Here is a 12,500-nt window from a genome sequence, read left to right on the forward strand (position 1 = left end):
TGCTGCAGTGTTCCCTGTAGCAGGAGAGTGTCATCGAATGCCCAGGGCAGTCGTGCTGCTGCTGCTGCGGCTGCATCTGTGGGGTATCCTGCTGCTGCTGCTGCATCAGCATAGAGCCCCTGCTGCAGCAGATCTGTCCCCTCAATATATTTGTTTGCTGCTGCTGCTGTGTCTCTGTTGCTGATACCTAACTGCAGCGGTGTCTCTCCTTCGGAGTAAGGGACGAGCAGCAGCTGATTTGGGTCCTCTGCTGCTGCTGCTGCTGCAGCTGCACCGTATCCGTGCTCTGTGTCTTCTTCATGAATGCCTTGGCGACCATGGTGTTGCTGCTGCATCGATTTGTTATGCTGCTGCTGCTGCTGCTGCTGCTGCTGCTGCTGCAGTGTGAATTGTTGCTGATCAGCATGTGCATAAGGCACGAGTTGTCTTTGCTGCAGTTGCTGCTGCTGCTTCTGCTGCTGTTGCGTATGTTGCAAGTGTTGTGAATGTGGATGTTGTTGGAGTTGCAACTGCTGGTGTTGCACCCTCTGGTGCTGTTGCTGCTGCTGCTGCTGTTGCTGCTGCTGCTGCTGCTGCTGCTGCTGCTGCTGGTGCATCATTAGCTGCTTAACATGAGGGGGGGCCTCTAGGTTACGTCTTGTTGTTTGCCTACTAACACGAATAGATAATTGTCTAACCCTTGCGGTGTCTCGCCAAAAATCATGAATACTTTCGCTATAACATTGTAGTACACAATTATCCATTCCCTGCAGCAGCAGCAGCAGCAGCAGCAGCAGCAGCAGCAGCAAGAGCAAGAGAAGCAGCAAGAGTAACAGGAGAATGAATTAGTTATCCAGAGTTGCCGCAGGGAAGGGTGATTGCTCCAGAGGTGTCGAGAATTCACAATAGGGTTCAGGGTTTAGCGTTTAGGGTTTAGGGTTTAGTGTTTAGGGTTTAGGGTTTAGGGTTTAGGGTTTAGGGAGTACGTCGGCACGTATCATCTTGGTGCGTCTGGAGATGGAGGTATTCTTAGAAAAGCGCGTCTCAATGAAACCCCTGAACACACAACTCAGCAACTCAAGGGTTTAGGGTTTAGGGTTTAGGGTTTAGGGTTTAGTGTTTAGGGTTTAGGGTTTAGGGTTTAGGGTTTACAGGTTGATAGTTTTAACATCAATCTCAAGAGTTGGAACATGACGAGAAACTTCTTCAGGAGAATTCCAATTCACATCATTGCCTGGTGCAGCACCGTAGCTGCCAGCAGCAACACAACGAGGTACCTGCAGCAGCAGCAGCAGCAGCAGCAGCAGCAGCAGCAGCAGCAACAGCAGTAGCAGTAACAGCAGCAGTAACAGAGGCAGAAGCAGCAGCAATAGTAGAGGCTGAAGACCCAGCGGGAGCAGAAACTGATGCAGCAACAGCATCAAGCAAAACAAGTAGCAGCCGCACCAGCAGCAGCAGCAGCAGCAGCAGCAGCAGCAGAAGCTCACCCAAATAAGGGCGTTTTGTTTCGTCTTGTTCCTTAGGACACTCAGTATCTGCACCTGTTGCATGCAGCAGCAGCAGCAGCAGCAGCAGCAGCAGCACTAGAACACATTTAGCAGCAGCATCAGAACCAGCAACAGCAGCAATAGCAGCAACAGCAGCAGCAACAGCAGCAGCAGCAGGAGCAGCAGGAGGGTACATGCCTGCATCTGTACACATCCAAGTACATAGATAAGGACACTCTCTGGTCTTGGTAGTACTCTCTCCTCCTCATCAAGATAGCAGCAAATAGAGTGTCTATACTCTGCTGCTCTATCTGTTGTTACCTTTAATCTGCTGCTGCTGCTGCTGCTGCTGCTGCCGTGGCTACCACTAGATCTACACTTTGTTAGAGGACCACCACCATATGTTGTATTGTTAGGTAATATCCATACGTGATTCAATGCACACATCCGCTGCAGCAGCACACAGCAGCAGCAGCAGCAGCAGCAGCAGCAGCAGCAGCAGCAGCAGCAGGGAAGTAGCAGCAATAAGTCGATGACAGGATATATGCCATACAGAAGCAGCAGCAGTTGCTGCTGCTGCTATGCAAGTACCACTGCAACAACAGCAGCAACAACAGCAGTAACAACAGCAGCAGAAGCAGCAACAACAGCAGCAGCAACAACAACAACTGCAGCAACTACACAAGACAAGACATACACATACACCCATCAACTGTATGCATGTATTCATACCCACAAATGCATACAAGCATGCATGCATGCATATATTCATGAATGCATACATATATTCATGAATGTATGCATGCATGCATGCATACCTCCTCATCAAGCCCCAAAGAGATACATATAATTCTATGAAGATTAAAAAGAGTAATTCCTGCATTTATACCAAATACTCTTCTTATAGGAATAAATTCTTTTTTTATTTCTTTATTATTATTAATTAATTTATTATTATTATTATTTATATTTATATTTATATTATTATTATTATTATTATTTATTAATTCTTTTCCTTCTTTTATTTCCTTTATCTCCCTTAGCTCAGGCAAATGCCACTCTAAGGATATCTCACACATATCATAATCATTAAGAGATATATTCTCTAGAGGCATACAATTATCATTTGCTGCTGTTGCTGCTGTTGCTGCTGCTGCTGCTGCTGCTGCACCTCCTCCTGCTGCTGATCCACCTAATCCTGAATTAGGCGGTCCTATTGATGGGTTATGATGGGGGTCTACAGCAGCAACAGCAGCAGCAGCAGATAGGGGGTAGCAGTTGCTGCTGCTGCAGACTGATGCACATGATGAGGAATCGGGAGGGATGTAGGCTAACCCTCGTGCTGCAGCAGCAGCAGCTGCTGCTGCTGCTGTTGCTGCTGCTGCTGCTGCTGATGCAGAACGACCATTGTTACATGAGGCACTGCTGCCACCAAAAGGAGACACAGAATAACGTAATTCGTGCTGCTGCTGCTGCTGCTGCTGCTGATATAAATTGTGGGGCCGGGAAGGGAGACACAGGGACCCCACAGAGACACTTGAATCGTCACTCTCTTGCTGCTGTTGCTGCTGCAGCAGTAGCTGCTGCTGCTGCTGCTGCTGTCTCCGTTGTTTATTCCTGTGTCTATTGCCGTTTGTGCCTGTATGATGGTGTCCATCAGCATGAGCAGCAGCAGCAGCAGCAGCAGCAGTAGGTGGCCATCTTGCTGCAGCAGCAGCAGATGAGCAACTAGGCAACCATTCGCTGCTGTCTGTCTCCTGACTGTCTCCTGAGTGTCTCCTTTTGCTTCTTATTTTGTCTCCTCTACTAGGCAGCAAAGAATTCTTTAATTCATTATCTGTCTCTTGTCCCCTGCTGCTGCTGCAGCTATTGCTGCTGCTGCTGCTGCTGCTGCTGCAGCAAGTAGATGAGATATTTCCTATATAAGAGTTACCGTCAGCAGCAGTGCTGCTGTCTAAATGTCCGTATAAGCCAAGACACCGCTCATACTGCTGCTGCTGCTGCTGCTGCTGCTGCTGCAGCTGCAGCTGCAGCTGCTGCTGCTGTGTAGATGTTGCTGCTGCAGCATCCCAGGAAGCAGCTAATAGATGCTGAGTACCAACCCCACCACCATCACCAGCAGTACCATTAGCAGCAGTACCAGTACCAGCAGCAACAGCAGCAGCAGCAGCAGCAGCAGCAGCAAAATCACAGGAAGGTACCTGCAGCAGCATAGAGTTAACAATTGCTGCTAACCCTTCGTTATTTATTTCTTCCCCTTCGTAAGGAATACCACCAAATAACGAATCAGGCAGCTCGTAACTCATCTTCCTGCTGCTGCTGCTGCTGCTGCTGCTGTTGCTGCTGCTGCTGCTGCTGCTGCTGGGGGTTATGCTGCTGCTGGTTGTGCTTCAGCTAATGATATTGTTGATATGGCTGCTGCTGCTGCTGCTGCTGCTGCTGGGGCAGGATGATGTTGATGCTGCTGATGCTGGTGCGGGTGTTGCTGATGAGGATGCTGGTGCTGCTGCTGCTGTTGCTGCTGCTGCTGCTGCTGATTTTGTTGCTGCTCCTAGCTTTTGTGAAAGGCTACAAGGAATACAAAAGGAGTCACTCTCCCGCTGCTTGCATGTGCTGCTGTTGCTGCTGCTGCTGGGGCAGCAGGTGCCCCCCAATGGCTCGGAGAAAGTGCAGCAGCAGCAGCAACAGCAGCAGCAGCAGCAGCTGCAGCAAGGGACTGCCTTGCAAACAGCAGTGGAGGTGAGCTGCTGTAGAGACACACGGCCGACAAGTAGATCCAAGACCTAAGAATACCTGCTGCAGCAGCAGCAGGAGCTGCTGCTGCTGCTTCGACTGCTGCTACTGCTGCTGCTGCTGTTGCTGCCGTTGCTGCTGCAGCAGCAAGAAGGGGAGCAGGCAGCTCCTAGGGGAGAGGAAGCAGCAAAAGAGCTGTGGGGAGGAAAGAGGGGCTTATATAAGAGTTAAGGGGAGGCAAGAAGCCCCAAATAAGAGGAGAGTGGTGCAGCACTGCTGCTGCTGCTGCTGCTGCTGCTGCTGCTGCTGTTGCCCCCACACAATGACCTACAGGAGGCGAGAGATAAGGCCCTAGGACAGGAGGGCAGGGGACATGACCCGATTTCCAGCCCCTAAACCCTAAACCCTAAACCCTAAACCCTAGAAATGAAGGAATAAAGCACTGACAAAGAAGAAGAAGATGCCAATAATAAAAGAGTTGCCTTGTTAGCTAAATAGCAACAAAACAAAGAAATAATCAATAAATAAAATACATAAAAAAGATACAAAATTAATTTATTCTTCTTTTTTACCATTAAACACGCTGCAGCCAATACAACCTCCCTGTACACCCCAAAAAATAACGCTGCTGCTGCTGCTGCTGCTGCTGCTGCAGTCCTACTGCAGCAACAACAGCAGCAGCAGCAACTGCAGCAATAAAATATAAATTATATACATTTATTCCTCTAAATATACTTTATTCTATTATATTGTCTATTTATTTCATTAAAAAATAAACACCCTAACCCTAAACCCTAAACCCTAAACCCCAATAACACCAAGTGACCCGACCAGACCAGACCAGTGCCTAATAAAGAAAAAAACCCTAAACCCTAAACCCTAATTCTAAACCCTAAAACCTTATTATTATTAAAATTTATCAGTAAACTCTAAACCCTACAAGGAGGTTTGCTGCTATGAGGAGACAGCAGGTCCACCCTCCTGTCTTTGGCCCTCACCGTAAACCCTAAACCCTAAACCCTAAACCCTAAACCCCCAACATTAAACATATTGAACATGAGGGGTCTCTTACGGTGCTGCTGTCTGCCTACTTGTTGGTGGTGGTTTCTGGTTAGGGTTTAGGGTTTAGGGTTTCGGTGCAGAGATAAACCCTAAACCCTAAACCCTAAACCCTAAAAACCCTCTAAACTCTTGGTGTTGCAGGAGAAGACCATTGGTCATGTTTTTATTGCATGCATTAAATATAAATTATAAATAATTTATTTATATAAAAAAAATAATTATTTATTTATTTATATAAATAAATAGAGAAAAGAGGCAGGTTAGGGTTTACTGTCTCCTAGGAGATAACAACTATATATATTTGCGGTGTATAGGCAGCTAAGAAGAGATAGTTTATAATTGGGGTGTATAGGCAGCTCTTGTCTCTTTCCTTTAAAAGAAGCAGCAGTTGCATAACCCTAAACACTAAACCCTAAACACTAAACCCTAAACCCTAAACCCTAACAACTCAATCGACAATCCCTCAATTGAAGAGAAACGGACAGACGTAGGGTTTAGGGTTTAGGGTTTAACCCTAAACCCTAATAAAAAATATAATGGATATATTGGGGTAGGGATTGCAGGGACAGTCATTCCACCCCTTTTATTTTTATTAGGGTTTAGGGTTAAACCCTAAACCCTAAACCCTAAACCCTAAACCCTTAATGGCCGTCTCCATGAAGGAAGATACAAAAACACTAATTAAGAGAAAGAAAACTCCATGGCGGGTTTTCCTTCTTATGCTTTATTTAGCAAATTGTAGCAACAATTGTACAGGCCTAAACCCTAAACCCTAAACCCTAAACCCTAAACCTTAAACCCTAGGCCCAAGAGTCTCTGCCTTCAACGGTAAACACTAATGTTGACTAGCAAATCTAAACCCTAAACCCTTCCTTTTTATCCAGTTAAGCACTTTAGTTCCTGCTCCATATCCTAACAAGTAGATATGCACCCTAGGGTTTAGGGTTTAGGGTTTAGGGTTTGGGGTCTAGGATTTAGGGTTTAGTGTGTGAAGGTGTATGTAGTGTGTAGACCGAGGAAACCGCTGCTGTTGTCGCGGCACACACATCCTCGCCTCTATCTATTGATTTGAGTTTGCACGTGCGGAATTAGGGTTTAGGGTTTAGGGTTTAGGGTTTAGGGTTTAGGGTTTAGGGTTTAGGGTTTGGGCTGCGCCGACTCGTGTGTGTGTCGTCTGCAGTTATCTGCGGCCCACCGCAGGTAACAACTTTGCATGCAAAATAAAAGGAAAAGAAAAATAAATAAATTAATTAAATTAATTTATGTAAATAAAAGAAGAAAAGATCTATAAATTGATGTCTCTGGGGCTTTTTAACATGCGTTCCAGCTGCTGTTGCTGCAGCAGCAGCAGCAGCAGCAGCAGCAGCAGCAGCGCGCGACGGCGGGAGCAGCAAACTGGCAACTGTATTGTGGGGATGTAGGGAGAATGAAATAATTGAAAAAGAAAAATAATTTTAATCTTTTAAGGGTCTTACCCCAAAATTTAGGGTTTAGGGTTTAGGGTTTAGGGTTTAGGGTTTAGGGTTTAGGGTTTGTCTCGTGAGTGGGCCGGACGACATTTGGCGATTTTGTTTGTTGCCTCGATAAATAATAAAAATAAATATAAATAAATTGAATAAAATAATTTATTTTTATTTTTATTTTTTATTTTTTTATTTATTTTTATTTATTTATTTATTTATTTATTTGTTTATTTATTTATTTATTATAGAGAATCTCCTCTTTTGTTTGCCCCCCGTGAGGCGACGGCTGCAAGAGCAGCAAAGCTGGTCCAACACAATACCAGGAGCAGCAGCAGCAGCAACAGCAGCAGCAACAGCAGCAACAGCAGCAACAGCAGCAGCAACAGCAGCAGCAGCAGCAGCAATGGACGAACTAGATGAAGTGTCTGCTCATCGTAGAGCAGCAGAAAGCGATTTCTTTGTTGATGGTGTCCTTACTGCCTCTCCTGCTTATACCCCAGCAGCAGCAGCAGCAGCAGCAGCAGCAGCGGGGGCAGCAGCAGCAGCAACTGCAGGAGCAGCAGAGAATGACGATTTCCTCTCTGCGTTTCCTTGTGCTGTCCTTGAAGGGACACACACACAGCAGCAGCAAACTAAAATATTAACTAATGCAGATCAGCAGCAGCAGCAGCAGCAGCAGCAGCAGGAGCAACTGCAGGAGCAACAGCTGCAGCAGCAGCTGCAGGAGCTGCGGCTCAAACTGCAGGAAGAAGCAAAGAGGGGACTGCAGCACCAACTGCAGCAAGAAGCAGAGCAGCAACTGCAGCAGCAGCAGCAGCAGCAGCAACCGCAGGAAGTACACATTCAATGGCCACAAAAGGCTACTCTTAATGGTAATTCTCCTGTTGCTGCTGCTGCTGCTGCTGCTGCTGCTGCTGCTGCTGCTGATCGGCAGCAGCAGCAGCAAAAGAGCGAGCACCAATCCAAACCCTCTGCTGCTCAATCAGGTAATGGCAGTGTATCAAAGCAGCAGCAGCAGCAAGGTCAGCAGCAGCAGCAGCAGCAGCAGCAGCAGCAGCAACAGCAGCTATCTGAATCCGTGCTGCAGGCAATAGCAGCAAGAAAGCTGCAGCTGCTGCCGCTAAGGGAATGGGAAGATGAGCATCGAGCAGGCATGGAACAATTCTTTAAGGCCATTGGTAAGGGTTTAGGGTTTAGGGTTTAGGGTTTAGGGTTTAGGGTTTAGGGTTTAGGGTTTAGGGTTTAGGCATTTTGGGAGACTGTAGCATGCGAATAGGCTCTGAAGCCGCAGCTACTGTTGATGTTACAGTCCGTGCTACTGCTGCTGCTGCTGCTGCAATATTATTATCTGCTGCTGCTGCTGCTGCTGCTGCTGTCTTGTGCTGCTGCTGCTGCTGCTGCTGCAGACGAAGTAGTAGAGAGTGTTTCTTCTTCCTTTAGACAAAGCCAAATGGAGCATCAGATGCTTCTTAAGTTCTTACGCGTAAACCCTAAACCCTAAACCCTAAACCCTAAACCCTAAACCCTAAACCCTAGACAGTAAACCCTAAAGAGTAAATAGTAAAATATACAAATAGATGCTTGTAAACACTAAATTAGGGTTTAGGGTTTATGGATGAGGGTTTAGTGTTTAGGGTTTAGGGCATAGCAGTTTTACTAGTTGTACGATCTCCACTGATATACTAGCATCACCAGAAACAGCAGCAGCAACAGCAGCAACAGCAGCAGCAACAGCAGCAGCAGCAGCAACAACAGCAGCAGCAGCAGCAAGTGTTGTGTGTTGCAGGGTCGAGCTAAAGCTGATAGAGAAGCAGCGAGGGTTTTTAGACACAGCAGAGGATCCTTATCTGGATACTGGACAGGCATGCAGCAGCAGCAGCAGCAGCAGCAGCAGCAGCTGCGGTGCCGCAGCAGCAGCGGCAGCTGCCATAGTCTCTTTGTTACAGAAAGAGAAGATGCAACAACAACAACAGCAACAGCAACAGCAGCAACAGCTGCACTGTCTGCTGCTGCCGCAACAGGTACAGCAGCAGCAGCAACAGCAGCAGCAGCAGCAGCAGCAGCTGCTGCTGCTGCTGCTGCTGCTGGCCATATGTCTCCTTCTAGCAGCACAGTGTTTAGCGGGATGTCTCCTCGTGACGGGATCGACTTCCCCCATTGGGAGGAGCAGCACGCAGCACCCCACAGCAGCAGCAGCAGCAGCAGCAGCAGCAGCAGCAGCAGGAGAGAGGGAGACAGCAGCAAGAGAAGAGACTCTTGTACACCTCCTTGGTTATCTACTGCATATGCACAAGTGCATGCAGATGAGGCAGAAGGACCTGCTGCAGCAACTGCTGCTGCTGCTGCTGTTGCTGCAGCAGATGCAGCACCTACTGTTGCTGTTGCTGCTGCAGCACCCTTTGATGCTGCTGGCAGCACAGTTGTCTTTGCTGCAGCAGACCATAACGATCATATCTGCAACAATTGTTGCAGCAGCAGCTGCTGCTGCAACAGCAGCAGCACATGGGGAGAGCAGCAGCAGCAGCAGCAGCAGCAGCAGCAGCAACTCAACAGGATCCGTGGCTGGGGCGAAGGAGTCTCCTCCTCGCAACCATCTGCTGCTGCTGCTGCTGCAGCAGGAGCAGCAGGAGCAGCAGGAAAAGGCCACACCCCCCCCACCACCACTACCAATCACCATCACCACCAGCAGCACCAACAGCAACAGCAGCAGCAGCAGCAGCAGCAGCAGAATCTATCTGCATGCAGCTCGTGGCTAGGAGGACTACAGGCTTGGACTCGTCAGCAATTTGTTCTGCAGGAGACTTTTTCTTCTTTTGTTGAAGGAGATATATTAAAGGGTATAATATATTATTTATTTATTTATTTATTTATTTATTTATTTATTTATTTATTTATTTGTTTATTTATCTATTTAGTTATTTATTTATTTGTCTCCCTTATTTATTTATTTATTTAGCTATTTATTTATTATTTATTTATCTATTTATTTATTTATTTACTTGTCTCCTTTATTTATTTATTTATTTAGCTATTTATTTATTATTTTATTTATTTGTCTCCTTTATTAATTTATTTATTTATTTATTTATTTGTCTCCTTATTTATTTATTTATTTATTTAATTTAATTTAATTTAATTAATTAATTAATTAATTAATTTATTTATTTATTTATTTATTTATTTATTTATTTATTTATTTATTTATTTATTTATCTATTTATCTATTTTGTATAGGTCTTTTCTTACGAGTGGCAAAACATTACGGAAGACAAGGAGCTAAAGATTTAGACAAACTTACAGAGGTATATATCTGCTGCTGCTGCTGCTGCTGCTGCTGCTGCTGCTGCTGTTGCTGCTATTGGTGCTGTTGCTGCTGCTGTTGCTGTTGCTGCTGTTGGTGTTTCCCATGGTGTAATGATGATTTGCTGCTGCTGGCGGTTACAGCAGTAACTGCTGCTGCTGCTGCTGTTACAAAGGTAACGCAGCAGCAGCAACAGGAGGAGCAGCAGCAGCAGGAGCAGCAGCAGCATTTATGTGTGTCTGCTTGCTGCAGCTAGTTGCTGCTGCTAAGAGGGCAGATGGCAGCAGCATTGCTGCATGGGAGGCTTACCTGCAGGCTGTTGCTGCTTCTTCGCAGGTAATTAGTTAATTAATTAATTAATTAATTAATTAATTAATTAATTAATTTATTTATTTATTTTAATTTAATTAATTAATTAATTAATTAATTTTTTTTTTTTTTGCTGCAGCCTTCTTCTTATAGTAGACAGCAGAGACAAGCTTGCTGTTGGCTAGAAGAAAATAAATACAGAATAGCTGTCTGTCTCCTTCATCATCATCAGCAGCAGCAGCAATAGCAGCAGCAGCAGCAGCAGCAGCAGCAGCAGCAATAGCAGCAGCAGCAGCAACAGCAGCAGCAGCAGCAGGAGCAAGAATTGTGTGCCTATTTGTGTGTCTTGCTGCAGATAAAAGAATCATCTGCTGCTGTTCATCAATTAATGATTGGATGTCTTACCTCTCTCCTTTCTTTACACCGTCTTAATTGTTAGTCCCTTCTTGTCTCCTTTTTTGTCTCCTTTTTTGTCTCCTTTTTTTGTCTCCTTTTTTTGTCTCCTTTCTTTACATCGTCTTAATTGTTAGTCCCTTCTTGTCTCCTTTTTTGTCTCCTTTTTTGTCTCCTTTTTTTTTGTCTCCTTTTTTTGTCTCCTTTTTTGTCTCCTTTCTTTACATCGTCTTAATTGTTAGTCCCTTCTTGTCTCCTTTTTTTTTTCTCCTTTTTTTTTGTCTCCTTTTTTGTCTCCTTTTTTTGTCTCCTTGTGTCTCCTTTCTTAATTGTTAGTCTTCTTTTTTTTTTCTCCTTTTTTTTTCTCCCTTTTTTTTCTCCTTTTTTGTCTCTTTTTCTTGTCTCCTTGTGTCTCCTTTCTTTACATCGTCTTAATTGTTAGTCTCCTTTTTTTTCTCCTTTTTTTCTGTCTCCTTTTTTGTCTCCTTTTTTGTCTCCTTTATTGTCTCCTTTCTTTACATCGTCTTAATTGTTAGTCCCTTCTTGTCTCCTTTTTTTCTCCTTTTTTTCTCTCCTTTTTCGTCTCCTTTTTTTCTCTCCTTTTTTTGTCTCCTTTTTTTGTCTCCTTTTTTTGTCTCCTTTTTTTGTCTCCTTTCTTTACATCGTCTTAATTGTTAGTCTCCTTTTTTTTTCTCCTTTTTTTTGTCTTCTTTTCTGTCTCCTTTTATTGTCTCCTTTTAGTGTCTCCTTCTATTGTCTTCTTTTTTTTATTGTCCCCTTTTATTTTCTGTCTCCTAAGCAGCAGCAGACACAAAAACAGGAGGAGGAGCAGCAGCAGCAGCAGCAGCAACTACAGCCCACCTGACAGCACATCAACTTACTGCGATCCTTATAACTGCTTATGCTGCTGTTGCTGCTGCTGCTGCTGTTGCTGCTGCTGCTGCTGCTGCTGTTGTGAGCAGCATGGAGACTTGCTGCGCTGCAGCAAATAGTTGGTGTCTTTGTATTAAAGGCATATAGTCATTTTGCTGCTGGCATGCAGACACTAGAACGACTCGCGGAGACACTAGGTGCTGCTCCTGCTGCTGTTGCTGCTGCTGCTGCTGCTGTTGCTGCTGTTGCTGCTGTTGCTGCTGTTACTGAGGGTGCTGTTGGGTCTGTTGTTGGCTTTTGCTGGATGCAACTGTCCCCTTTATCTGTCTCCTTTGCCCTCCTTCTCTTCTGCTGCCGCTCTCATACTCCCCTTGCTGCTGCTGCTGCTGCTGCTGCTGCTGCTGCTGCTGTTTCTGCAGGCCTTTCTCTACCGGAGATGAGCGAGGGGACAGCAGGAGCAGCAGCAGCATCGCTGCAGTGTCTGTCCCTTTTAGAGCGCCTGCAGGAGTCTGCTGCTGCTGCTGCTGCTGCACCGCCTGTTGCTGCTGCTGTTGCAGATGAGGAAGGAGACACAGAAGACACTGTATCCTCCTCAAAGAAGAAAAAGAAGCAGCAGCAGCAGCAGCAGCAGCAGCAGCAAGAGCACCAGCAGCAGCAATTTAGGACTAGCAGGACTGGCAGTTCCTTTAGCTTCTTAACAGATCTAGGGGACACATTTGGAGACAGCAGCAGCAGCAGCAGCAGCAGCAGCATGGAGTGTATACAGAGAGACAGTAGGAGTGTCTCTCCTAAGACACTGCAGCAGCAGCAGCAGCAGCAGCAGCAGCAGGAAGAAGAAGAAGAAAATTCTCTCTTTCGTGACGATAGCAAGTATAAGGCCTTATGGTCTATCCTAAGGAA

The 12,500-nt window shown here is 45.7% G+C and overlaps 3 protein-coding genes across 3 annotated transcripts in view; 2 read left to right on the forward strand and 1 right to left on the reverse strand.

Moving 5' to 3' along the window:
- Positions 1-743, reverse strand: part of EMWEY_00019910 (hypothetical protein, conserved) — a gene marked incomplete at both ends in the record, with an annotated part of 3,710 nt that extends 2,967 nt beyond the window's left edge. The window contains one exon of the mRNA XM_013480270.1: positions 1-743. This exon is cut by the window's left edge and continues 993 nt beyond it. Coding sequence (XP_013335724.1) covers positions 1-743 — 743 coding nt within the window.
- A 6,384-nt stretch (positions 744-7,127) lies between these two features.
- EMWEY_00019920 (hypothetical protein) lies at positions 7,128-9,480 on the forward strand (the record flags this gene model as incomplete). The annotated part of the gene is made up of 2 exons (XM_013480271.1): positions 7,128-7,902; positions 8,366-9,480. The coding sequence occupies 2 exons, from the start codon at positions 7,128-7,130 to the stop codon at positions 9,478-9,480; spliced, it is 1,890 nt and encodes a 629-aa protein (XP_013335725.1).
- Positions 9,481-12,036: 2,556 nt separating this feature from the next.
- Positions 12,037-12,500, forward strand: part of EMWEY_00019930 (hypothetical protein, conserved) — a gene marked incomplete at both ends in the record, with an annotated part of 2,179 nt that continues 1,715 nt past the window's right edge. The window contains one exon of the mRNA XM_013480272.1: positions 12,037-12,500. This exon is cut by the window's right edge and continues 5 nt beyond it. Within this exon, the coding sequence (XP_013335726.1) occupies positions 12,037-12,500 (464 nt within the window).

The sequence above is a fragment of the Eimeria maxima genome, genomic scaffold, assembly GCF_000499605.1.
Source record: "Eimeria maxima Weybridge genomic scaffold, Emw_scaff178, whole genome shotgun sequence".
Taxonomy (NCBI): Eukaryota; Apicomplexa; class Conoidasida; order Eucoccidiorida; family Eimeriidae; genus Eimeria; species Eimeria maxima.